At 40.6% G+C, this 26,989-nt stretch overlaps 1 protein-coding gene across 1 annotated transcript in view; it reads right to left on the bottom strand.

Annotated features, from left to right (window-relative positions):
* chrna11 (cholinergic receptor, nicotinic, alpha 11) overlaps positions 1 to 14,134 on the bottom strand; it is a 61,504-nt gene extending 47,370 nt beyond the window's left edge. The window contains exons 1-3 of the mRNA XM_072674676.1: positions 14,083 to 14,134; positions 5,690 to 5,829; positions 2,195 to 2,239 (exon numbers count right to left, since the gene is read on the bottom strand). Coding sequence (XP_072530777.1) covers positions 2,195 to 2,239; positions 5,690 to 5,829; positions 14,083 to 14,134 — 237 coding nt within the window. The remainder of the gene's footprint in view (positions 1 to 2,194; positions 2,240 to 5,689; positions 5,830 to 14,082) is intronic.
* Positions 14,135 to 26,989: the final 12,855 nt, after the last annotated feature.

Below are 26,989 nucleotides of genomic sequence, written 5' to 3'. Positions count from 1 at the left end.
CCCATGTAGGCTAAAGAACGCTGCACTGACCTGCTGACCTGGATATGTATGGGAGGCCTCCTGCATTGACAATTCAAGCTAGAAGCAGTCAGGCAGCCACTGCAATGTCCACTGGGGTAATGCCTTCAACAACATCTTCTCAGTAACAGTGTGGATCAGTATACACAATTTCGAAAGGAATGTCCCACCCAACTGGCACCAAATATAATGCCTCCAGCTTGTCTTGCCATGAGCACAATGTTGTCCCCTAATGTAACGCCATTTAGAATCAATTTACATACTGCTATCCCATGACTTTTGGCATGTCAGTGTATTTCCCTTGAATCCAAGTCGTTAGTTCATATTTACTACACCATTTTCCATTTTTTCCTCATTAATTACAGTAATGTCCATAAAAATTGTCCCACATCTCCCAGGCCATTGCTACAGTTATAAATGGGTTGGTATTCACATGTTCACATCTCTCTAGTTTACATTGGAACAACACATAAAATAAAATCTGAGGTCACTGCATATAGAACTCCAGAAATGGACTGGCCAAAACCCCTCAACCTAACGTTGGTAGAACAGCCTTTGGAAACAACAACTGGAATCAATTGCTTCCTGTAACCTTCCTATATCTGCTCATATTCAGATATCATAATGCAAACAGTCAAGTCATTTAGTACTAGAAGCAGCTAAACAGGATGGTGTTCTTTACCAAAAAGCTCATTCTCGCATTAACAGTGTGGTTCTCCTGGGTCTAAAGCTACCCATTTTATTCAGACGGCAATGGATAGTGCAGGTCAGCATGAATTTGTATGGACGGTAAGGTTCTTTTGCCACCAATCCTTTGTTGTAATCTTCCATTAATTTTCTCTGCCATTCATGTCTAGAGAGCTTAGCTACACTGGGCTGTAAACATCTTAATGATGTTGCACACAGTGGACACAGGAACACAGAGATATCTGCAGACAGACGCGTAGTGTTGAGATGTGTCTCCTCGGTCAATTCAGTGCACAGTGTGGTAAAAAGATATAAAGACTGGTTGATTGTGTGGTTTCTATATTGCCAGAACCTGTTTGACTTTTACCTCAGTTTTTTTGTGCTGTTGTAAAGCAAACAAAGGAAAACAGACATGTGAACACAAGTGCAACAGTTTTCTGGGAGAAATGTGGTGCATGGGTGCCAATATCTTTGCCCATTGCTGTATTATTATTATCAATCCCTTTAGCCCCTAGAAAAAGGCTGCTTTGCTACTTTGCCTTTACATAAGTATATGTAAATGTAAAAAGAAACTCCTTATAACTTCAGCATTAAAAGGGTGGGTCCAAACCGCTGTAGGCTGAACAGGCAGACATATATATGTACATAGGGTTTTCGTGAGGTCACAAAAATAATACATGCAAAATGTTTCCTAGGCATTTTTTGTTGCTTAATTGTTTTATATATGTACTGCATATGTTTAGGAGATTAATCAGTGACTTTAATCAGTGACTATCTCAAACAGAGATTCAGTATTCCATGATATGGGCAGCTGGCACAGGAGGGTTGCCCAACTGAACTCAAGGCCCCATACATGCTAGAATAGTCACTGGTGGCACTTTATTTAGCCTCCCAGTGCTGGTAGTATTGTGTGATAAATGGTGGAACCACCCATATGTCTCTTTGCTCTACTGGGCCCAGCTAACTTCTCATTTGCACCCTAACCTGCACCCTATAACTGCCTCAAATCTTGTAAGCAGGGCAGTTTAATGCTTTTGTAGACCTAATTTCATAGACCAATACTGCTCTATTGAAAACACTGTTCATAAGACAATAATGTTTATGACCTCTTAAGATTACAGAGCAATGTCCCGCATCATTCTGCACAACAAAATCAATGATTTGATAGTTGTTTAAACTTGCTGTAACAGGACAAATGCTAAAACAAACAGGACAAGCATCTTTTCAATAGCATCCATATTTCTATATATCCATACATCATTAGCAGCTACAGCTGGTTTAAAGACGGTTATGATGCTGATGGAAACTTCATTCACTTCCAAATATTGATTCTGATGTACCTGAATGAAGGATTGCTTTACTGAGACAGATGTGTAGGTTCTATCCCCCAAACGAGACACTGACTGTAGCTTAAAACTACTATGCTTAACTACCACCCTATTACCAGTCTCTGCCCATGGTAAATTTTAAAGTCAAGGCTTTTGCTTACCATGTTGAGCCAAATGTTGGTGGTTAGAACCTGATTCTTTTCATCCTGGAAAAATAGAGAATATTAGAGAAAGGAATGTCAGATTTGTCAGACACACCTTAACAACAAAAGTACATGGTGTAAATCCAACATCTGTCAGCTAATGTCCAAAATTACTACAGACGTATAATAACTGGCAGCAATGCCAGTAAGGCAGACAATTTCACACAGAGCAGGAAATCGATGGACATAACCAGGCACAACATCTTAGAGACTGTCAAACCCACAGAAAAGCAAGCAGTCTAAGCTGAGATACATACAAAAAAAACCCACACTCTTCAGTGAAATTGGAGCAATTTTTAAAAAACCAAGCACAATGCACTAAAAGCACTCAAGGTCAATGTCACAGGCAGTACAACAAAGAACGAAAAGGCTGGAACAGAAGACCACAGGAATAAAAGAACCATCTTGGACTTAGCAAAGCGTCAGACCGAACAACAGAGTCATGTTCACCAAAGGAGGCGAAACAAGAAAGATCACAACCATGTAACAGCAGGTGAGGACAATGAAAGACATAGGGGTGATCAAAACAACAAGAGACAAATGGCTAAAGCAACCGAACAACCTGCAAGAGGTGGACAAAGTACACCAGAGAGGTCCTTGAGTGAGTAGTGATGTCCATTCTGAGGTATAGGGTGAATTAGCCTAATGTGGGACATCTTTTGCATTTCACACACAAAGCACCACTCCAAAATTCTCAGGATGTGTCCAAACCATCCAACAGGACAAAATGTAGATCTCACACTCATACAGTTAAAAGCCCTAAATCTAATTTTTGCCGTATATTAATGTCTCAGGTCAGTAAAACTCACAGCTTAATGTGTGAGCCCATGATTAGTAATTTTTCCACTTACAATGTTATTGCCTTCACAAAACCTGGAGTTACAGGTGTGGATGTTGCATATTACAGTAGACTGTTCTGATGGATTTCTCTGTTGTCATGCAAAAATCTTGTTTTATTATTTTTGACAATTTGAGTTGCCAGCTGTCAAACAGCAATTCATCAAATTCAAATTGAAAAGCTCCAAAATCTTCTAACCTAGAGCTCCATTGTCTGACAGCTGTAATTGATTAGAAAGACATTAACAATTCATTAGAAGACTAAAACCCTGTAAATAACAGTTGCTATAGCGCAATCCATACCTCTCCACACATTTCTGCCCGACTTAGGCACTTTTTGGCATGATTTTCCTATTGTGGGACAGTTTTAAGACAACAAAGTGAGACAACAAAAAGACTGTTCCTGTTGACCATTTTTTATTCATTTATTTATTTATTTTTACTTTTATTTACTACACCAAATAGAGTTTAGGTGTTCCACATTAAGCAGTGTACGACTTTAGTGAAATTCACACTAATTGAATAGATGTGGAAGCCTATGGTCTGCCGACAGGCTGAAGGTGTTATTTCTAACTTTTATTACCAAAGAATAGCCCCACCAGTTTGTACAGAAGTCCTAGTAGTTACTGAGTGATGCACCTTAGTGTATAATAAGCCTTTAAGTTACTAGTACAAAATTACATGATTTTTCTGTTCTGTTCTTGTGTGCTTAGTTAAGGAAATCTTCCACTATCAAGAAACTGGGAATTTGGCTGCTTTTACCTCAGATGCACATCAAACAACTGGAAGGGGAAAAAAAGAAAATAGAAAGTGGGTCTCGGTCCACTTCCAAGCAAACGTTGGTGCAGTTCATTGCATTTTTATGATGGCCTGCCCTACACGAGGGAATTTAACTTCTGAGCATGACTTTCTCAGCGCAGGACAGTGCTGCACTGCCCAAATAATTTGCCAACTTTTACAATTTTCTTGGAGTGAGATGCAGGTTGGTCCAGCCCCAAGTGGATTAGGCTCTATCTGCCATGTAGTTAACTGGCTGGGCAGGGGTGGGTGGTGGTGGGGTACTCTCCTTAACCCCTTTCAAAAGCTACTGGTCAAAAGTGTGTTAAATCAGTAAAATCAGGAGCAGCAGCTGTAGTCAAACATCCCCCAATTCATTCTGGGCTTGTTTTGGAGGAGAACTAGGGGTCATTTAAACTGTGTAAGAAATGGCAAGTGTGGCAGTGAATGCTTGACATTGTGTGAGTCTCACAGCCAATGTGTGAGAGTTGAAATCCATGCTTATAATGTTCTTGCAGCACAAGCTGATGCTAATAACTGCAGACGCTGGAACATAATTTTTTAAACACTGCATGCCCGGATTTCAGTTTTGAGCTGATGCGTGTGTACATTAAGCATATGTATTTTCTTAAAAAATGGTAAAATAACACATTTGGTCAATAACATAAGTAGGCAAAAGTTACAAAATAAATAAATAAATAAAAAAGTTAAAATTGTCCTGAGCTGCCCACTGAGCTGTCCCCTAAGCTGCGATCACTCATGCTCGAGTGCTGCTGCTTGCCTACCCCCTGGTCCAGGCTCTCCCGCTGTGTAAACTCATCAATTTGTGCCACAATCCTCTGAACCCTTTGTTTATCCTTCCTTTCTGTTTCCTCTCTCTCTCTCTCTCTCTCTCTCTCTCTTTCCCATGTTTTGAGATGCCCTTCTTTGACTATTCTGTCCCAGTACTGCCTAACCCAGCTCTTCACCACCTTACTGCCAGCTGGGATGCTGTTATGCTCCGTACCCTCACATTGATTCATTCATACTGCTCTCACTCACATTCTTGTCAACTCTTGTCAACTCACGACCTGCTCTCATAATTAGCCATAGCACCTCATTATCTCACATTTCCTAGCCAGTTATTCTTGTGCTTTTGCTGTTTGTTGTGCTATTTGGTGTCGACCAGACGAGGATGGGTCACCCTTTTGGGTCTTGGTTCCTCTCAAGGTTTCGTCTCAAGGAGTTTTTCCTTGCCACCGTCGCCTTTGGCTTGGACCCAGATGTAACAACATTGGTTATGAAAGTGCTATGTAAACAAATCTGAATCTGAAGCCAAATTCCAGACCAGTCAAAGCACACAATAAACACCTATATGCATACGTGGCAGATTTTTAACCAAACAAACCAGATGAAAATGAAACAAGGTCACAAAAACCCAAACTCTGGTATGGATTTTATCAAATAAACTAGCCTTAAAAACTGTCTCTAGCCTAAACGAAATATATTTGTTGAAAACAAAGTTATACTTCTACTTTTACCCAAAGCAGACTTTCTATTCCTCATATTTTTATTAGGAAAGCAAAGTAAATCAATCTTATCAAAGTCATAGCTGTGTAGAATAAAACATTTGTGTACTGGTGATTAGTCTCCACACCACCTATTACTGTATCACACAACAACAATAAAAAAAAAGTTAGCATTTTATATTTTTATATAATTCACTAAAGTATATATTTTGGCTCCATATTTCTACTGGACTAAGATCGACACTACCCAAGCTCACACTCACTCTCAAGGACAGATTCCCTGTATTTTATTCCACCTCAGCCTGTTACATAAGGAAGTCAGAAAACTTACCACATCCATGATCTGCACCAAGCTGAGAGAGAGAACGACTGTGAGGGGCTGAGAGTCATTGGCCACGGGCCGCTCCATACGGTTATAGTCTTTCAGCAGGTTTTTCAACAGAGCCCTCTGGTGAGGGCCCTGCACAGACACTGAGAGAGAGAGAGAGAGAGAGAGAGAGAGAGAGAGAGAGAGAGAGAACTTGAGTTTATTTGGCGTGCATCTGAACAGATGGTAGTCAGTCATCCAAATATCAGTTTATTGCACATCACACCACGCAACTATAAACATTCAAATTAGTGCAGAGGGACTTAAAGGGAACCCTGACTGTGAAGACATGCAAGCCCCAATAACATAAATATCCAATACACTATAAAATATGTTGTATAAACCAACCAAAACACATTAATATTACAATGAGACCAAATCTAATTGACCAAATCTAAGATTTACAAACACATTGTTCAGCCTTTCCAGCTTTAGCTAGAGTGTGATGAAGAGGATGATCAGCACATTGATTTATATATATATATATATATATATATATATATATATATATATATATATAAAATTTATTACATAACAGTATCTTTCAGGCATACATTGTCTTTAATATGTAAACTTTTTAGCTGTGCCTTGACCATTTGTTCAGGCCTTGCAGACTCTTTTGAAGGACGGCATTTATTTTTTGAGGGGCAGATGTTCTGCTGAAGGCCATTATTAAGACACTTTTGTGTTGTTTGGCACAATCGAATTAGAGATGTGACTACAGGACAACAAGCTATCTGAGTGACACCCTCATAACCTCTACTCAGTATGTCCTACAAACGCCTGTACCACACGGTGCAAAGTCGTATACGGACCACAAGACCTTTTTCCATCCACAATTTCATCTCGGTCGACTTTCCAGCAAATGTAATCATTTCTTAAATTAATTTTAAGAGAAGAAACATGGCTGAAGTTCCTCCCACTCTAAATATAAAGACCTACAACATCAATATATTCACCCACAAACTCTCAAATCACAGCGGCAGTTTCTCCGTACCATCATAACTAAGCTACTCTCCCAACAAACCAATCATCAACCTCCAAAAAGTGATTTCTACTTCTAATGTCCATTGTTACTTTTGTTTATCATTGCTTATCTCTTGCCTCTACCTTCTTACCTGTAATACTCCACATTCCAAAAGTAGGTTTCTTCTTCACATTTCAGGGAGTTTTTTGCCACTGTCGCCTTCAGCTTGCTCATTAAGGGGTTGAGGTCTTAATTCCTATTTATCACTAGCAACACAATGAGCTAATAAATCAATGCAATTGTTTACCCAACCACCATCGTACCTATCCGACCTCAATACTTTCAACTGCAGAACCTCAGAGTTTAATTTGAGCCATCCATCAAAGCCCTATCATGTAATGCACGTTCTCTCAATCATTGCTGGACCCACTGGCTCAAACTCACATTTCAGGTTCACTATGTAGTAGCAGTACAGTGCTCACTGTACTCAGTCCAATAAACATGTTCCATGTTTCAGGCATGTTCTACACCACACACATTCAAACCCAATCCAAGACCTCGGCACACTTTCTCACTTACTCAGACCTCAGTTTCCTGGGGTCTGGCCTTCTACCACAAAGCAGACCCACCCAGCACTGTTTTGTGGGCTAAATCTGGTTGGCCCGTCACGGACTTCATTTAGTTAAAAAAAAACATCAAAAACTGGCCTTTCTGACGAACTACATATATTGTGTACAACCCCAAGCTAATCTGCTGTTCAAAATACACTGGCGTCTCGGAAAAGAAACAGATGTGTGAATTGGGAGCTTTTGATGAATGCTCTTGCAATCCTATTTGCCCATTTGATTTAGACGTAGAGAGACATCTTTTTCTAACAGCCTGAACAAGACGCCTTTTCACCTTTCACTTTTCCAACAAGCGCTGTTGACATCCTTCCATATTATCACATTCTGAAAAAAAAAAGTATGATTCTTTGACAGTTGGAGACTGCCTTTAGTATCATCTTATGGAAAAGGACACTCAAAGGACATATTTGAGCTGCTGGAGCATTTCACAGTCACTAGAAATGAGGAGTTGAACAACAAGATGTTATTTAGTCACTGTTGATGCAGTCATGTTGTTAGATGACCTGTAATCCTTATCAGGTTACTTGCTGTTAAATACTGTATACATAAGAACCAGTCTCTTCTACCTCAGTAACTGCTGTGCTCACATATGCTATAAGCTGACTGCATATATGTCACATAGCTCTGCGCCATATCCCCACCACACATAATGAGTACTGAGTACTGTGTCGGTGCTGCACTGTCCTGTCCTATCTCTTTACTGTGTGGTATGTCTGTTGAATTTATCGTATTTAAGATGCACCATGGCCCTGGAGGAATGTCATTTCGGTCCACTGTGTATCTGTACTCAGATAGAATGCCAATAAAAGCCTCTTGACCTGACTTGACTAATGTTTTAGACCTTGTCATTGGTATTAAGTTATGATATGCTTTTAAGACCAATCACAGCAGCATGAATATCTTTGATTTTATTACACCGAATGAGAAGTCATGCATTTGATCTTTTTGTTTTGCATATGATTTGCATAATGGTGTAATTGCTTTGACCTAGTCTGTTAGTTTAAGGGAAGGGTGCTTTCACCTCGCACCTTGCCTTTCTTTCTCTCTCTCTTTCTGCTTATGTGAATACGTTGATCTGTTCAGATACGTTTACTCCATTTCCATCGTTTTATCTCCATCGCCTTACTCAAGCATTTATTTCTAAATATAAATGTTTATTTTTTTTTCCATTTTAAACCTGGAAAGGAGTGTAAGGACTGGAAGCTTTCTGTTTTAAGATGAAGATAATTCAAGTTTTTTTAAGTTTATGTTTTTATCGAGTCTAAGAGATGAATATGGGAGGATTAATTGATGATACCAAATTGGGAGACAAACGGGGAAAACTAAGACTTATGGGAGACTTTGTATTTCCATTTGATGTATACATCATACATGAATAGTATTAGACATGTACACTATTTCAAGACTTTTAAACCCTAACAGTCAGTGTCGGAAGGCAGACACTAAACACATTAACCATGGGAGTGTGTACAGAGAGGATTAAAGGAGAGCAGAGCAGGTAAGATGATGCATGATGATTCAGCCGGTGTTTGAATAAGCTCAATGTTATAAGCTATGCCAAAAGCCATTTGGGCAATGCCAGTCAACCCTGAAAAAAAACCCTTAATTAAGGAAAGCCCTTTTTTGTGTCTTTCAAATGGCAAGGCTGAACCAGCAGTGGTTCGGATTTACCAAATATTCCAAACTGGAGACTGCTTTTCCAGGCAGAGGCTTTTTCAAACAGGAAAAAAGGCCAAGAATATCAATCAACAGATTAAAAAAAAAACAAACAAACAAAAAAAAAACCCATATCATACATTTACAGCTGACGACCAGGGGGCGAATGTGATGTCAAAGACCAGGAAGCAGATAAAAGAGGCAGAGAGCAGGGAGGAGAATACTAGATGAGGATGAAATACGCTGCTGTTCTGAACACCCACCCTTTAAAAAAAATAAATAATAATAAATAAATAAATAAAATTCCATATCGATTGTAAAAGGGCACCGTCTGCAAAAAAGCATGAAGCAACAGGCGAATGAGAAAGCCATGAAGTTGGAACGGGTGACACCGGCATTCATCTTTCATCCACTACTGATTGGCTTAAATGCTAACCAGGAGCAGAGGCCTGCTGTTGTGAATTCTCATGGCGTGCGGCAGATTGGAGTAAAACATTAATCATGTGCTTTAGCGAAGGTTACATGCCCCAGGCTCAGGTCTGGAGAGCGGCATATTTGCGGTTTGTTGACATGTAAATATGAGCAACCACGAGAGCGGGGCCTTGTGCTATTTACCCAATGCTAACAGCTTCAGGAGAGGTTTCAAACAGGTTTCATGATGTTTAGCCTAGATTTGACCTAACAATGCAGGGTGCTGTTTCTAATAGATTGCTGGACGAGCCTGATCAAAAAGGGAAGTACGGGTCTCCGAGCAGATCATCAGGACATAGCCAAACAGTCAGCCAGATAGCTTGTTGTTCTGTAGTTCTCTGGGTGGGGGGTTAGGGTTTAAGGGTTCAGGTAAGGGGCTGTAAATGTAACCTGTTGATATTTAAAAAGATGACTTGGAGAGAAATAATCATAACTGCGTTGGGTGGTTTTTGTGGTCTGGGCTGCTTGGAAAGCTTCCTCACAGTGACATGTGTTGGCAAAAACTAGGAGGGGGAAAAAAAATAATAATAATAAATTAAGAGGCAGACAAAAGGCAGCGAATGTGTGCATGCATCCCCCTCCCCCAGACTTTCTACATAGCTCAAAAAACACCCTAAAGCAGTTCAACCCGCCATCGAGTGTCTATTTTTACCACAATTCAAAATCCTCCCTTTTTAACTCTTAGTAATTTAATATAATTAAGTTAAAAATAGAATATTTGAAATATTTACATGAATTTCATTTTAATTGTATTTGATGGCCTTCCTTAAGTGTAAAGACGGGAAGGCTAAAAAAAACAACTTGGTGCATTGGAGCAGCGTTTCATTGCTAGTTGTACAGTGTGTAACTATGTACCGACAACGGTACTTATTTGAGTTAAACTGATTGCACATGAGATGTTTTTTTGTTTTTTTTGATGACAGCGTGCACTACAGCTGACAAGAGCACAAAAGTCTCAGCAAATCAAAACCACCTAAGAGTCACCTTCAAAAAACACTCCGACCTTTCTGTACAGGGGTGCCAACTTCAACGTCCACTCAACCTAAAATACTACTTAATGTGGGAACAAGCAATCGAGCTAGCTGTGTCTATTCAAATCAAATGAACACGTTGAAGGATCCACTATTTTTAATAAATGTGTTTATTCGAGTCATGTAAACCAGAGTTTAATTGCTTGTTACAACATGAAGTATTTACCTACGAACAGTTTTAGATTTTCCAGAATTCTACATTTGTCTGCTGTTCATTTAATGGGGAAAAAACGAACAAACAAACAAATAAAGATTTTAAAAGCTGGCAAGTACAGTGGGGAGAACAAGTATTTGATACACTGCTGATTTTTCAGGTTTTCCCACTTGCAAAGCATGTAGAAGACTGTAATTTTTATCATAGGTACTCTTCAACTGTGAGTGATGGAATCTAAAACAAAAATCCAGAAAAATACATTGTATGATTTTTAAATAATTAATTTCCATTTTATTGGGGGAAATAAGTATTTGATACACCAGAAAAAGAAACTTCATATTTGGTACAGAAACCTTTGTTTGCAATTACAGAGATGAGACGTTTCCTGTAGTTCTTGACAAGGTTTGCACACACTGCAGCAGGGATTTTGGCCCACTCCTCCATACAGATCTCCTCCAGAGCCTTCAGGTTTCGTGGCTGTCGCTGGGCCACACGGACTTTAAGCTCCCTCCAAAGATTTTCTATTGGATTCAGGTCTGGAGACTGGCTAGGCCACTCCAGGACCTTAAGATGTTTCCTACGGAGCCACTCTTTAGTTGCCCTGGCTGTGTGTTTTGGGTCGTTATCATGCTGGAAGACCCAGCCACGACCCATCTTCAGTGCTCTTACTGAGGGAAGGAGGTTGTTGGCCAAAATCTCACGATACATGGCCCCATCCATCCTTCCCACAATACGGTGCAGTCGTCCTGTCACCTTTGCAGAAAAGCATCCCCAAAGAATGATGTTTCCACCGCCATGCTTCACGGTTGGGATGGTGTTCTTGGGGTTGTACTCATCATTCTTCTTCCTCCAAACATGACGAGTGGAGTTTAAACCAAAAAGTTCTATTTTTGTCTCATCAGACCACATGACCTTCTCCCATTCCTCCTCTGGATCATTCAGATGGTCATTTGCAAACTTCAGACGGGCTTTGACATGCATTGGCTTGAGGAAGGGCACCTTGCGTGCACTGCAGGATTTTAATCCTTGACGGCGTACAGTGTTACTGATTGTTTTCTTTGAGACTGTGGTCCCAGCTCTATTCAGGTCATTGACCAGGTCCTGCCGTGTAATTCTGGGCTCATTCCTCACCTTCCTCAAGATCATTGATGCTCCACGAGGTGAGATCTTGCATGGCGCCCCAGACCGAGGGAGATTATCCGTTATTTTGCATTTCTTCCATTTTCTAATAATTGCACCAACAGTTGTTGCCTTCTCACCAAGCTGCTTGCCTATTGTCCTGTAGCCCATCCCAGCCTTGTGCAGGTCTACAATTTTATCCCTGATGTCCTTACAAAGCTCTCTGGTCTTGGGCATTGTGGAGATGCTGGAGTCTGACTGATTGAGTGTGTGGACAGGTGTCTTTTATACAGGTAACGAGTTCAAACAGGTGCAGTTAATACAGGTAATGAGTGGAGAACAGGAGGGCTTCTTAAAGAAGAAGTAACATGTCTGTGAGAGCCAAAATTCTTACTGGTTGATAGACGATCAAATACTTATTTCCCCCAATAAAATGGAAATTAATTATTTAAAAATCATACAATGTATTTTTCTGGATTTTTGTTTTAGATTCCATCACTCACAGTTGAAGAGTACCTATGATAAAAATTACAGTCTTCTACATGCTTTGCAAGTGGGAAAACCTGAAAAATCAGCAGTGTATCAAATACTTGTTCTCCCCACTGTATATGCAACAAAGTCCACCAAGAGTACCTTGCCTCATTACAGGGTGTGTGTGTGTCCATTAGGGGAAATTATTTGTTTAAAATAAATTTGTTTTTGTTTTTTTACAGCAACCATTTTTATGTAATTAATTAAGAAATGTTCTTATTGAGGGATTCAGTTGCTTTCTCAAACAGTATTAAGATGAACAGGAAGTCTAATGGTACACATAATTGGAGAGTTGGAGAGTTTTTAATTTTAAAATTGGACGTCATATTCACAATTTTATTACTCCTGTAGGACCGTTTGGATTCTCTTGTTTGGAGTCTGTTCGAGAGCTTATTTCTGCTTAATTATACAAAAACAAACACACATACAAGACAAATTAGTAAATTCCTTTCAATCCAATTCAATAATAATGTCAGGGATCATTAAAATGACGAAATATTAAAGAACAGCACTGACAAAGAGAGCCAAAAGCTACATCAGAAAGACACAATTGATGAAGCCATTGGTGTTAAAATAATAATGCTGACAGGGAGGTCATGCCTTCTACCCTCAGCAGAACCTGTGTGTGCCTTTATAAGACTGAACAGCTCCTCATCCTCATCATCTGATAGAGTCTTAGGCTGCCGACATTGTGCAAAATAAATAACTCTGAACTCTGTAACTGCCAAACCCAATCGTCTGACAAATGACTGCCTGAGGCTGACAGGACTCGGGCCTTTTCTGTCGCTCCGAGGAAAAAATTAAGAAAAAGAAAAAACAAAAGAGAGAGGGAGGGAACTTTGTTATTGTTAAATTTGCTCTGCTGTGTGTGTAAACACATCATCATCATCATCATATTTCAGAATATCTGACAGTACAGTGAAATGACATATCGCAGCAGGACACCGTATGAGTGTATCAACCCGTGGAATACACAAGTGCTTATGAATCGGTGGGAGGGTGACAGCTGCAGTGAAAGTTCAACACAGAGAGAAAGACAAGGGACACCTAGAGCAAGCAAGGGACCGAGAATACCCATAAGCACATACAGGGCACACAGAGGCATGCACTTACTGTCCCCCCCCTTCTTTCACACACACACACACACACACACACACACACACACACACACACACACACACACACACAGCCTCTTCACTCTACTGCAGCAACATGTCCATAATAACATAACAAGGGTGCCGGATTGAAGAGCAGATCTGTGCTCGGATGACAGTGACTCTCACTCACACACTCACTCTCTCTCTGTCTGTCTGTCTCTCTCTCCCACATTACCCGGTACAGCTGGTCCTGTCTGTTTATTTATGGATTTGGGTGGATGAAAGCAAAGAACAGTAAAGTATAAAGAAAGTGAGAGACAGAGTGAGAGAGAAAGTGAGTAAGAGAGACAGTAAAAGAGAGAGAGAGAGCAAGAGACAGGGGGAAAATGGGGAGGGGGAGAAATTTATGATTGCAGCTTTCAGCGCTTCACTGCTAAACCATGCTGGTCTCTCTCTCTCTCTCTCTCTCTCTCTCTATCTCTATCTGTATCTTTCCTTTTTACAGTAAAGGCAGTGCAGCACTTTCAGCAAACAGGTCTAACAGCAACACTGTCACCAAGAGAGGGAAAAACAGCCGGTTCTGTTCACTATTCCTCACTGTTCCTTACCTTCCATCACTAATACACTCTCGTTGAGTCTCTCACACACACACACACACACACACACACACAGACAGAGAGAGAGAGAGAGAGTAAAGAAACCTACCCTGGACCAGAGCAGAGATTCCAAACAGAGTCAAAGCCAAAGAGTGCCACATTCCAAGTGATATGAAGAAGACTGAAACGCAGAGACGCTGAGAGGAGAAACCCAGATCACAGAGGAGGAGAAGAGGAGGATGAATAGTGGAGGAGCGGAGGAGAGGAGAGGAAAGCAGGAAGCACTGCTGCGATTCCAGCGCTGGACAAAATGAATGAGGGAGAGAGAGAGAGAGAGCAGGGAGAGAGAGAGCAGAGAGAGAGAGAAGGAGAGAGAGGGGAAAGAGGGAGGGAGGGAGAGAGAGAGCCTACGTTTGCTTCTAAGAGCTAACAGCGAATCAGAATGAGTGAGAGGAGAAACATCTGATTGATTCTAGACGCACGAGTCAGCTCTCTCTCTCTCTCTCTGCATGTCTGTTGGATTCCCTACGAGAGATGAATAGGGGGAGACGGCTAAATAAAGGAGAGCACGGGGGGGGGGGGGGGTGTTTACAGAGGAGGAGGAAACAGAAAGAATAATCTGGGGAAGACGATCAGACTTCCCACAACTGAGCTCCTCTTCCCTAATCTCACCCCTGTCCAGCTGCACTCTTCGAATAATGTTTTGAAGTGATACTACAAGATAACCCTTTTTGGTTCCTTTTAAAGCCATGGTTCTCAAAGTGGGATCTCCCAAGGGTTTATAATTTATAGGCAGGGGGTTTGCAGTTTTATTATTTTTTCAAAAGCCATGACTGCGACAGAGATGACTATTGCTGATTTGTACGTCCAAAACAAAGGTTCAATCACACCAGTTACAATATGAACACTAGTGTTGAGGTCAGGAGGCCTTAAAAAGCTCCTGGGTAGCATTCCCAGTATGTTCTGGGGCATTTTCCACCTGAACAGCGAGGCATCATCCTATCTGTTTTGCAGCATTTGTCTGAATTATATACACTTCAGAAACCATCCTGCTACTTCTATACCTGCATCATCATCAATAAACACCAGTGACCCAGTTCCACTGGAATACATGCCCATGCTATAACAGTGCCTCCACCATGTTTGACAGATGGTGTGGTATGTGTCAAATGTCAAACCGGTCCTTTCCTTCTCCCTACACAAGTTAATCTTGGTTTCAACTGTATGAAAAATCTGGTTTCAGAACTGGACAGACTTTTAAAGGTTTCTGATTATTGTTAATGTTGTCTTTCTGTTCTTGGGTTTTACCAGTGATTTTTGCATCTTGAAGGAAACTGTGTTTGAATTCATGAAGGCATCTCTAGATTTGTAGACTTTGGCTTTGGTTTCTCATAACTCCTCATAAGCATTCTTGCCTTGATTCACTGAAAAAAAGGAAAGAACTCTGTGATCAGTCAGTCAGTTGTTCAATTACTTTTGAGGCTGTTAAAAAAAATGGAGATACTTTGGGGGGAAAAAAACCTTGAATTAAAGCTGCAGTTCACATTTTGATTGCTTCATTTCAAATCCATTTGGTGGTGTGCACCTTTCTCTGTCTCTAACGTACCCTGTGTGCAAACAATGAGGTGTTTAATCCCTGTGGAAGTGAAATTAACACGTCTGTGGCTAGGCCTAGAAAAGGCAGTTACTGCCTAAAAGCATGAAATCAATGCTTATGTGGCCTGGTTTGCAAGAATGTGCTAGCCAAGCCAAGTGGCGTTTATTGTCATTTCAGCTGTGTACAAGTAGACAGTGAAATGAAATTGCATTTTTCCAGAACAAAAAGGAGCAACATGGAACAAAACAAGAACTACGACTCATTACTCAGTAGAGGTAGTGATTATAAGGTGCATATTTAACGTGCTGTGACAATATGTGAAACACAGGTACTGAGGTATATAATATCTAAACAAAATGAATAGAATGCAGACAGATTAAAATGCTATGGGTCGTGGGGGTTGGGGGGGGTTAGTTCAGTCTCTGTTGTTTAAAAGTCTGACTGCTTGTGGGACAAAGTTATCGCACCTGTACCTTCTGCCAGACAGCAGCAGCGAAAAAAGGCAATGTGAGGGATGAGGGGGGTCCTTGGCAATGCTGATGGCCTTACGGGTGCAGCGTGTGGTGTGAATGTCTGTGACAGAGGAGGGGGAGAGACCCCCATGATCTACTCAGCTGTCCTCACTATTCTCTGTAGGGTATTGCAGTCTAGCATAACTACTTGGTAAAGTTTTCTTCTCAGATAAACTTTGTTCGTCCTCAAATGTTAAAAAAATAAATAAACAAATAATTAATGGAATTCACATCCGACTTTACGCTCATAGTTCAGGCACAGGGTCATCTTGCACGTTAAACTTTAAGAAGGTCACTGAATAATGAGCAGCAAAGATGCATTTAACAAATCCAGGGTCATGGGCACAAGCCTCTAATGGCCCATGAAAAATACTTTCTAGTGTTTACTCCTAAAATCCTCAGAAGGAGAAAACAGCTGTTACCCTAGTGACGAATGGCTTCCCACTTCCCAGTACTGTGCAAAAGCCTAATAACTGGGTCAGGCTCACAGTGTGAGCATTATGCAAACAATTGTGGGGTTTAAGAATCAGATGTCTGATCTTTCTTGCTTCATTTTTATGTAAACTAAAAATATTTTTGTGTACTTTGTCATTTTTGTTACAAAATACTAGGGATGCTCCGATACCAATTTTTCCTTTCCGATGCTGAGATGCTCCGATACCTAGTACCGATACCAACTCTTTACTTAAATAATCGTGTTATGGTGTTGTGCTTTTTATAGGTTGTAAGGGTTATTTTTTATATCTGATCCCAAAAATGATCTAATAAGCTTGGAAGAACAGCATTTACTGGTTGAGTAACTGCTCATTTGAAAAGCTTCAGAGCTTTGACAAAATAAAAAAATTGCTACAATGCAGAAACACATGCAAGTAGGGAGGCCTAATCTTGCTAAGCTTCACCAAACAGTGAAAAAAAGCCAGTTTAGAAACAAAGTGCTTCTGCAGCAATTTCATATTCAAGTACACGTCTCTCTATATGTAAAAAGGTACTAAACTGTGTGGCCTAAACAAGTTCCTTAAACTCAACTTTTGGTTTAGAACCAAAAAACACCACATGATGTTCCATCAATTATATGTTTAATGACTGGGTTTTACAAGTTGTTCAATCTGTTGTTGGTTTTTTTTTTTGTTTTTTTTTTTAAATAAGGTAGGCAAACAAAAATGATCTATGTATATAAAAAAAAAATTTTAATGTAGGGAGTCAGTAAGCCAGGATAAGCACTGATACTGATACGGTATTGGTGCAACACCAAACACCCTGAAATCTAAACATTAAATTTTTCCATTGTGTGTAACAAATAACACTCAATATTGGTGGAAATATAAAAACTTCTATCTAAGAATTTGCAAAACATGGGAACCACATTATACATTAAGTGCCGTCTTCATACATCTTTAGTTTTTCCATTGCCAGTAACTTTTTCAACATAGCACAGTAATGTAGTGTATAATTTGATTACAGAAAGGTTACAGAAACAATGTATATATAATCAACAATCCAATGGGGCCCAGACTACAACGCAGAGGAACCCCACTTAAAAAGAAATGACTGTTACAGTCTCTGTCCAGTGATATACTCAAAGAACCAACTGCAAACAGCTTTATCAAGGAATGAAGCAGACAATCCACGAAAGCAGTGAGACGGCATGTCAAATATGTCAGCTTTGCCCTTGGAATGCTTTGCGGTTTATTCAGACTTTAAAAGTGTTAGTTGTTCAGCAGCATACCAGCGAAAAATTACAACTTGGTGGCTCTTAGAATTTCAGAATTTTGTCCACAACGCAAGTTGTCAGTTCCTTCATCACTGGGTCAGATGTTCTCTTATATGTAAGTCTTTTGCTGGAATAGAATCTAATATTCTCAGTAACAATTATTTAGTAAAAAAAAAACTATACACAGTATATGTAGGCAATGCCATAGAACAACCACTATGTAAAATGTAAATAATACTTAAAAGCCTCAAGAAACCTTCACATAATTTAAGAGCTCTTCCTATTTAAACCCTAAAAAGGTTCCCACTCAAATCTCATCTCATGTGGTTTTGCGCAAGAAACCTTGCTTTTTGGGCACAGTTTAAACAACAGGAAGGCACCTTAAAATGTCTTTCCATTTGGAGGGATCACATGTCCAACCCACTGTGAGACACTGCAACTGGTAGCATTTATTATAAAGCTATTACTTATTCACAATATTGCTATCCAGGGGCAGGTGGCACCAGAGGCATGTGGGCTGGAATGTAGGTTAGTGTATAAAGTACAGGTTTGCACATTACTAAACCAAGAAATGTCCTTTGGCCTCTTTTCAAAGGGACCTCACACAGGACCTGCACAGCTTTTCATTTATTAAACATTCACAAGAGGTTTCCATACCAACTCGCAGACTGAAATGTATTTGGACTGTGGACTGAAACTATCTACAAGCTTTCTCGGATCATCGTTAAAAAGCTCATACAGTTCCTTTTCAGAACTGACAGCATTCTTATAACTGTAGGCTGAATGGGCAACTATCTGTAAATGTGTTGATTCTGTCAGGTCACCTGAACCTTTTCAGCAGGGAATGGTGAGGGAAGGGAACATTTTGAAACTGTGGCAATGTTTACACTATATATATATATATATATATAATATATAGCTAAATGTCCACACCACTCACCCTCTGATGTGCCACTCACCCATGTGCAAGATTCGCTGGTGATTTTAATAAACAATATTCTGTGTTTTCCATGGCTGTGTATGCTTCTCTTTAATACACCACTTTACATCAGACCTCTAAAACACTCTAAAACACTCATTCATGCAGAAATTTCAAGCAGCTCCCTGGTGCAAGCCAGCCCTGAAATCTTTCTACACAGCTGTTAGGTGGCTAGGAATGCACTGAGACAGTGGCTGTTAGGAAGGCTGTGTATCTGTGGTTAGCTTTAATCAAGCACATGCAGAGCCCTGTAAGTCCTGTTCTGCCTCCTTACGGAGTCCCCCTAAAGACTTTCTCAAAGTGCAGACTTTTCAGAACACTTTAGTGGGACAGAATTTCACTCTTTAGAAAAAACAAACATTACCAAGTCTCTGCTAAATCCTGAGCGAACGCTGATGCAACCCTCTGCATCAGATCAGCCTGCCCCAGGGGGCAGAGCAAGTAAGTTCATTTACTAATCTGAATACCTAAGGGAATGCACTTAGTTGGGTCACGACGTAGCTGGTGGGAAACTCTAAACTTTTTCCTGTGTCCTTGAATTCTTATTCAACAGCATTCTTCTCTCAAATGATTGGTCAGTGCTAACTTAGCAAGGACTCAGGCCTGAGGCGACTTGGTACAGCTTTTTGAAGTGCTTGTGCGTCTTCTGATGTATGGGACACTGAAGCTATTAGCACATCTTTAAACACACAACCCCTGGCAAAGTAAGAGAACACAGTGAGTGATGACTCCTCCCAGTTTGCATCATTAAACGGAAGAACTGAGAGAATTAGAAATGGATTTAAGGAAATGAACGCATTCATACCAAATGTAACTCTTTTGGCCTTTTTTAAAAGTGTTCTCAGACCTGTGAAACTGTCCACAAGCTTTCTCTGATCATCGTTAAAGAGCTCATAGGTTTCTTTTTCAGAACTGACACCCTAAATGGCTGTAGGCTGAATGGGCAACTATATGTAAATGTTATGATTTAGATGTCACATAAACCACAAACTCAAAACTGAGTGTTTATTTTGTCTTTTGTTTCCCCCCGGTAGGGACTGGAGAGTGAAGGGTACATACTGTAGCAATGTTCCCACACTGCTTCAAACAATTATTTAAAAAAAGGGAGGACACTTATTAAGTAAAGGTGGCAAAAATGGGTCATTTGGAGGGACACAATAACTGCTTTTCCCTAAAAAGCCTTTCGATGGAGGTTTTGTCTGCAGTTTGGCCTCAAATCCATGCAAAAACACAGTTTTTTTTTTACTCCATGGTGGAGATTTGGGGAGATTCAGCTTTTCCTTACTCCCTATATAGTGAAGTCATAAAACTACAATGTCTACATGCAGACAGCACTAGATTCCATCCCAGACCAGCTGCCCCACCCCTCCCCTTATTATTACCACCATCACTAATCATCATTATTCCTACCGTTCTCTATTATGATTATATTAGTTATACTGCATTATGATTATATCAGCATAACAGAGCAAAAGAACATTAAGGCTTATGTGGTGGTACAGTGACTTTCTATTAATAATTTAGTAGTAGTTCGGACCAGAGGAAGATAGGTCCCCCTTGTAAGTCTTGGTTCCTCCCACGGTTTCGTCCTCCAGCCCTTAGGGAGTTTTTCCTTGCCACTGTTGCCTCTGGCTCGCTCACCGGAGGGGTTCATGTTTTATCATGTGTTACTTTCTTGTCCTATTTCTGTAGAGCTGCTTTGTGTAAATGTAAATACAGTTACAAACCTATAATGCACTATTCAGATTTAGAATCTGGAATTTTGTGATCTGCTTAGTACACTACATAGGGAGTAGTGTGTAATTTGGGATTAAGCCTCTGTGTTTTCTTCCCTCTTCAATGTGTTTTAATGGCTCTCTTAATGAGGTGTGTGGCCCCATACAGGGCTAGCATGCTCATGTGTACGAAAACATGTTCAAAAAGGGAGGGAGGGGAAATCTCTGTTTACAGAACCTAAATAATTAAAAGGTTCAAACAGAAGAAACCAAGACCTAATAAGGTACTTTTGTACCTTTTGTGTAGAGTGCATAGGTCGGGTGAGGTGGCGATATGTAAGGCTAATGTGAGTGAGTGAGTGTGGGACTGTGTTGGTGCAGATGAAATGCATATGTGACCATTAGTGTGCACGCGAGTGTGTGAGTGAGTTTGTGATGGTATGTTGAGGGGCTTTAATTGACAAAGTGCTGGGAGCTGCAGGCACCCTGAGCGAATGTGCTTAGTTAAACTCTTCTCTTCATTCGCCCGCACGAAGTGCTGAGACAGGAGCGAGGGAATGAGACGGGGAGAACAAGGAGAAAGAGTGCAGGAGGGAGGGAGGGCGAGAGAGAGAGAGCGAGAGAGAGAGAGAGAGAATGTGCAAGAGGGAGGTAGAGAGGAAGAGACGGTGTAATAGATTACCCTATTACTTCAGCTGCCCTTCCAAAGCCTCTATGGGGAGGGTGGGGTAGCCAATGTGTGTGTGGGGACGCACGTTTATGTGTAGCAGGGTCAGGCATCCCAGGAGTTCTGCAGGATGGAGGCTTTCACACTTCATTGCTCTAGGAGAGGAAATGGAGAGCAGAACGGAAAGTGAAAAATGCAGCTGTGTATCACACAGGTAGAGATATATTTAATAAGGGAGACTAAGTTCATATTTCACTGGGAGACAGATGCTAATTACAAGGATTGCCTCGATATTCAGAATCGCATCCCCAAGTGTCAGAAGTTGAACTCACCGAAGCGGCTTCATACTGCATAATTACGGAGCAGTAAAACAAGTAGTTAAGATAGATGAGTCATTCGGTTTAAAATAATAAAATAACTACCCGGACCATAAAAAAACCCTGCAAAAAATCCAATTTAAGATGCTGGAATTTAACACTGAGAAAATGCTTACGTTCTGCACGCTGCTTTGCTCTCAGCCTTATCTACAGCACCTCCACGCATGGCCACCATTTTAAAATAGAGGCCCCAAGACTCTTACACCCAAGCACACTTTATCATGGCTCAAACGTGTGTATATAACCATTAACACAAAGTCGGTTCCTCCAGGGTTCTTTAGGAAAGGCAATCGTTGTGGACAGAACACCCAGGCCTTCAGTTTGCGCCACACGTCTCAGAACTCTTTCCAAAGAATCAGACAAAATAGCTTTACGATAATCCTCAGTTCTGCACTTTCTGATTCCAGCAGTACGTTAATGGAAATGCACCGGCACGTTCTTGAGCATTCTAGATTAAACATGAACATCTGAGGTTTGTAAACGACACTGCATTCACGTGATCTAAAGCTTGCAACAGACTTCTGTCCTGCTTCTGAAGGCCTAACAAATTGGCTGCATTTACCTAAACACCACAAAAAAAAAAAAACTGACTAGACACTTTTCCATTTGGCACGAAATGAAACCCTTTGGTTGCCAACCTAAACCTCACAAAGAAATAAGCTTGCAGAAGCATAGTTCTGTGCAAAAAATATGAACTAAAATTAAAGCCTAAAAAGAAAGGCATGAGATTTCTATACTGATTAATAGAACCATGAAAACCCAAAGAATTAACTGATTAACTGATGCTATATAGAGCCCTTTTTGTTTAGAGGGGCTTGGGTGTATGGTATAATAACAATAATTACCGTTATAATGATCACTGAAATCACATTACGCCATAATACGCATTTCTGAACATATCAGATATTCACAGTACTTTAAGACTAACTGACCAAAAATATTTTTCATAGCAAAGAGAGTGTAATTAGACCTGTTTAACTGGCAAAGGTGTTACATTTGTTGATTTGTACTGTGGTTCTTTGTGTTTAATATTCCTTCATTGGTTGTTTACGTTAATTCCAGTTTATCAGACATCAAAAAAATTATAAATATTGAAAAATTATGTACTGCAAAATATTTTTTAATGCCTGTAATAAGTATAGCACTGTATATTGCCCACCCCTGATGGCACACTAAATGCAGAGGCCAAAATGAGTCATTTTATTATTTCCTGCAAAGACTCACTTTGTCAACCAAGACGACAGATTGCCTGCGTCCCAGAAATTACAACTTTTTAACAAACGTCAAAAACACAGTTTGTCTTCTACAGATTGAGCTTTATGAGCAATTCACACTATTTAACACAAGTTACAGAGTTCCAAGCTGAGCATACTGGCGGAGGTAATGAGCGGGCCGAGCCACATGGCTTCTAGTGCAGGCAAAATCATGAATAGCAGACAGGGAAAAAAAGTTCCTGTCAGACCAAATACCTATTTAATTTCTTTAAATAGCGATTTGATTTATTCTGTAAATAAATGTACAACAGTCCACCTCACTGTTAACATTTGTCTGAAATACTAACTGCAACCTTTTAAGCATGAAAGTGCTTTTTCTTCCTCCACGTGTCTTTGAGCTTATGAAAAACCTTCAATCAACTTTTGACCCGCTGTATATTGATATTAGCACCAAACAGTGCAGAAAACAACTCCATTACAGAAGATCAAAAATGGATCTGATGTTAATGTATTTCTCCAGCACGGACTCTCGCAAGCAGCCCGATTGCTAAGGCCTTAATGGCAAATTCTTTCTGTTACAATTAATGAAGCCAGTCAAGTGATTCTGGCAGGCTGTTAATGCCAAGGTGAAAAAACAACAACAAACAGCATCAGAAAGAAAGACCACTGGCCAAGTATTAGATGTATAAAAATCCATCACGTGTGGTGACTGAGGCATTAGCATTCAAGCTAGTGTTTGTGTAAACAGGTGCATTACACTGCCATAATACTCCACTAAAAAAAAAATAATAATAATAATAATCATCATCACATACCGTCAGTCAAAGTTCCTAACTGCATCTGTCAGTGTATTTTTTTTAAGAACCAGCTTGTCACATTTCTACAGTACTGTGCACATTTCCAAGACCACCCTCTATATATATATATATATATATATATGGGGCAAATAATCATTTATATATTAGTCCTGTCTGGTGTGTGTTTAGTCTAGTTTGGTGTGTTTGGCCCTGTCAGGTGTGTGTTTAGTCTAGTTTGGTGTGTGTTTAGTCTAGTTTGGTGTGTTTGGCCCTGTTTAGTGTGTGTTTAGTCTAGTTTGGTGTGTTTGGCCCTGTCTGATGTGTGTTTAGTCTAGTTTGGTTTGTGTTTGGCCCTGTTTGGTGTGTGTTTAGTCTAGTTTGGTGTGTTTGGCCCTGTTTGGTGTGTTTAGTCTAGTTTGGTGTGTTTGGCCCTTTTTGGTGTGTGTTTAGTCTAGTTTGGTGTGTTTGGCCATGTCTGGTGTGTGTTTAGTTTAGTTTGGTGTGTTTGGCCCTGTCTGGTGTGTGTTTGGCCCTGTTTGGTGTGTGTTTAGTCTAGTTTGGTGTGTTTGGCCCTGTTATATACAGTGAGGAGAACAAGTATTTGATACACTGCTGATTTTTCAGGTTTTCCCACTTGCAAAGCATGTAGAAGACTGTAATTTTTATCATAGGTACTCTTCAACTGTGAGTGATGGAATCTAAAACAAAAATCCAGAAAAATACATTGTATGATTTTTAAATAATTAATTTCCATTTTATTGTGGGAAATAAGTATTTGATCATCTATCAACCAGTAAGAATTTTGGCTCTCACAGACATGTTACTTCTTCTTTAAGAAGCCCTCCTGTTCTCCACTCATTACCTGTATTAACTGCACCTGTTTGAACTCGTTACCTGTATAAAAGACACCTGTCCACACACTCAATCAGTCAGACTCCAGCATCTCCACAATGCCCAAGACCAGAGAGCTTTCAGGGACATCAGGGATAAAATTGTAGACCTGCACAAGGCTGGGATGGGCTACAGGACAATAGGCAAGCAGCTTGGTGAGAAGGCAACAACTGTTGGTGCAATTATTAGAAAATGGAAGAAATGCAAAATAACGGATAATCTCCCTCGGTCTGGGGCGCCATGCAAGATCTCACCTCGTGGAGCATCAATGATCTTGAGGAAGGTGAGGAATGAGCCCAGAATTACACGGCAGGACCTGGTCAATGACCTGAATAGAGCTGGGACCACAGTCTCAAAGAAAACAATCAGTAACACTCTACGCCGTCAAGGATTAAAATCCTGCAGTGCACGCAAGGTGCCCTTCCTCAAGCCAACGCATGTCAAAGCCCGTCTGAAGTTTGCAAATGACCATCTGAATGATCCAGAGGAGGAATGGGAGAAGGTCATGTGGTCTGATGAGACAAAAATAGAACTTTTTGGTTTAAACTCCACTCGTCATGTTTGGAGGAAGAAGAATGATGAGTACAACCCCAAGAACACCATCCCAACCGTGAAGCATGGCGGTGGAAACATCATTCTTTGGGGATGCTTTTCTGCAAAGGGGACAGGACGACTGCACCATATTGTGGGAAGGATGGATGGGGCCATGTATCGTGAGATTTTGGCCAACAACCTCCTTCCCTCAGTAAGAGCACTGAAGATGGGTCGTGGCTGGGTCTTCCAGCATGATGACGACCCAAAACACACAGCCAGGGCAACTAAAGAGTGGCTCCGTAGGAAACATCTTAAGGTCCTGGAGTGGCCTAGCCAGTCTCCAGACCTGAATCCAATAGAAAATCTTTGGAGGGAGCTTAAAGTCCGTGTGGCCCAGCGACAGCCACGAAACCTGAAGGCTCTGGAGGAGATCTGTATGGAGGAGTGGGCCAAAATCCCTGCTGCAGTGTGTGCAAACCTTGTCAAGAACTACAGGAAACGTCTCATCTCTGTAATTGCAAACAAAGGTTTCTGTACCAAATATTAAGTTTCTTTTTCTGGTGTATCAAATACTTATTTCCCACAATAAAATGGAAATTAATTATTTAAAAATCATACAATGTATTTTTCTGGATTTTTGTTTTAGATTCCATCACTCACAGTTGAAGAGTACCTATGATAAAAATTACAGTCTTCTACATGCTTTGCAAGTGGGAAAACCTGAAAAATCAGCAGTGTATCAAATACTTGTTCTCCCCACTGTATATATATATATATATATATGGGGCAAATAATCATTTATATATTAGTCCTGTCTGGTGTGTGTTTAGTCTAGTTTGGTGTGTGTTTAGTCTAGTTTGGTGTGTTTGGCCCTGTTTGGTGTGTGTTTAGTCTAGTTTGGTGTGTTTGGCCCTGTCTGGTGTGTGTTTAGTCTAGTTTGGTTTGTGTTTGGCCCTGTTTGGTGTGTGTTTAGTCTAGGTTGGTGTGTTTGGCCCTGTCTGGTGTGTGTTTAGTCTAGTTTGGTGTGTTTGGCCCTGTTTGGTGTGTTTAGTCTAGTTTGGTGTGTTTGGCCCTTTTTGGTGTGTGTTTAGTCTAGTTTGGTGTGTTTGGCCATGTCTGGTGTGTGTTTAGTTTAGTTTGGTGTGTTTGGCCCTGTCTGGTGTGTGTTTGGCCCTGTCTGGTGTGTGTTTAGTCTAATTTGGTTTGTGTTTGGCCCTGTTTGGTGTGTGTTTAGTCTAGTTTGGTGTGTTTGGCCCTGTCTGGTATGTGTATAGTTTAGTTTGGTGTGTTTGGCCCTGTTTGGTGTGTTTGGCCCTGTCAGGTGTGTGTTTAGTCTAGTTTGGTGTGTTTGGCCCTGTCAGGTGTGTGTTTAGTCTAGTTTGGTTTGTGTTTGGCCCTGTCAGGTGTGTGTTTGGCCCTGTTTAGTGTGTGTTTAGTCTAGTTTGGTGTGTTTAGTCTAGTTTGGTTTGTGTTTGGCCCTGTCAGGTGTGTGTTTGGCCCTGTTTAGTGTGTATTTAGTCTAGTTTGGTGTGTTTGGCCCTGTCAGGTGTGTGTTTGGCCCTGTTTAGTGTGTGTGGCCCTGTCAGGTGTGTGTTTAGTCTAGTTTGGTTTGTGTTTGGCCCTGTCAGGTGTGTGTTTGGCCCTGTTTGGTGTGTGTTTAGTCTAGTTTGGTGTGTTTGGCCCTTTCAGGTGTGTGTTTAGTCTAGTTTGGTTTGTGTTTGGCCCTGTCAGGTGTGTGTTTGGCCCTGTTTAGTGTGTGTTTAGTCTAGTTTGGTGTGTTTGGCCCTGTCAGGTGTGTGTTTAGTCTAGTTTGGTTTGTGTTTGGCCCTGTTTGGTGTGTGTTTAGTCTAGTTTGGTGTGTTTGGCCCTGTTCAGTGTGTGTTTAGTCTAGTTTGGTGTGTTTGGCCCTGTCAGGTGTGTGTTTAGTCTAGTTTGGTGTGTGTTTGGCCCTGTCAGGTGTGTGTTTAGTCTAGTTTGGTTTGTGTTTGGCCCTGTTTAGTGTGTTTAGTCTAGTTTGGTGTG

Source organism: Salminus brasiliensis, chromosome 3 (genome assembly GCF_030463535.1).
Source record: "Salminus brasiliensis chromosome 3, fSalBra1.hap2, whole genome shotgun sequence".
Lineage (NCBI taxonomy): Eukaryota > Metazoa > Chordata > Actinopteri > Characiformes > Bryconidae > Salminus > Salminus brasiliensis.
This window is presented reverse-complemented; position numbering and strand designations above follow the sequence as displayed.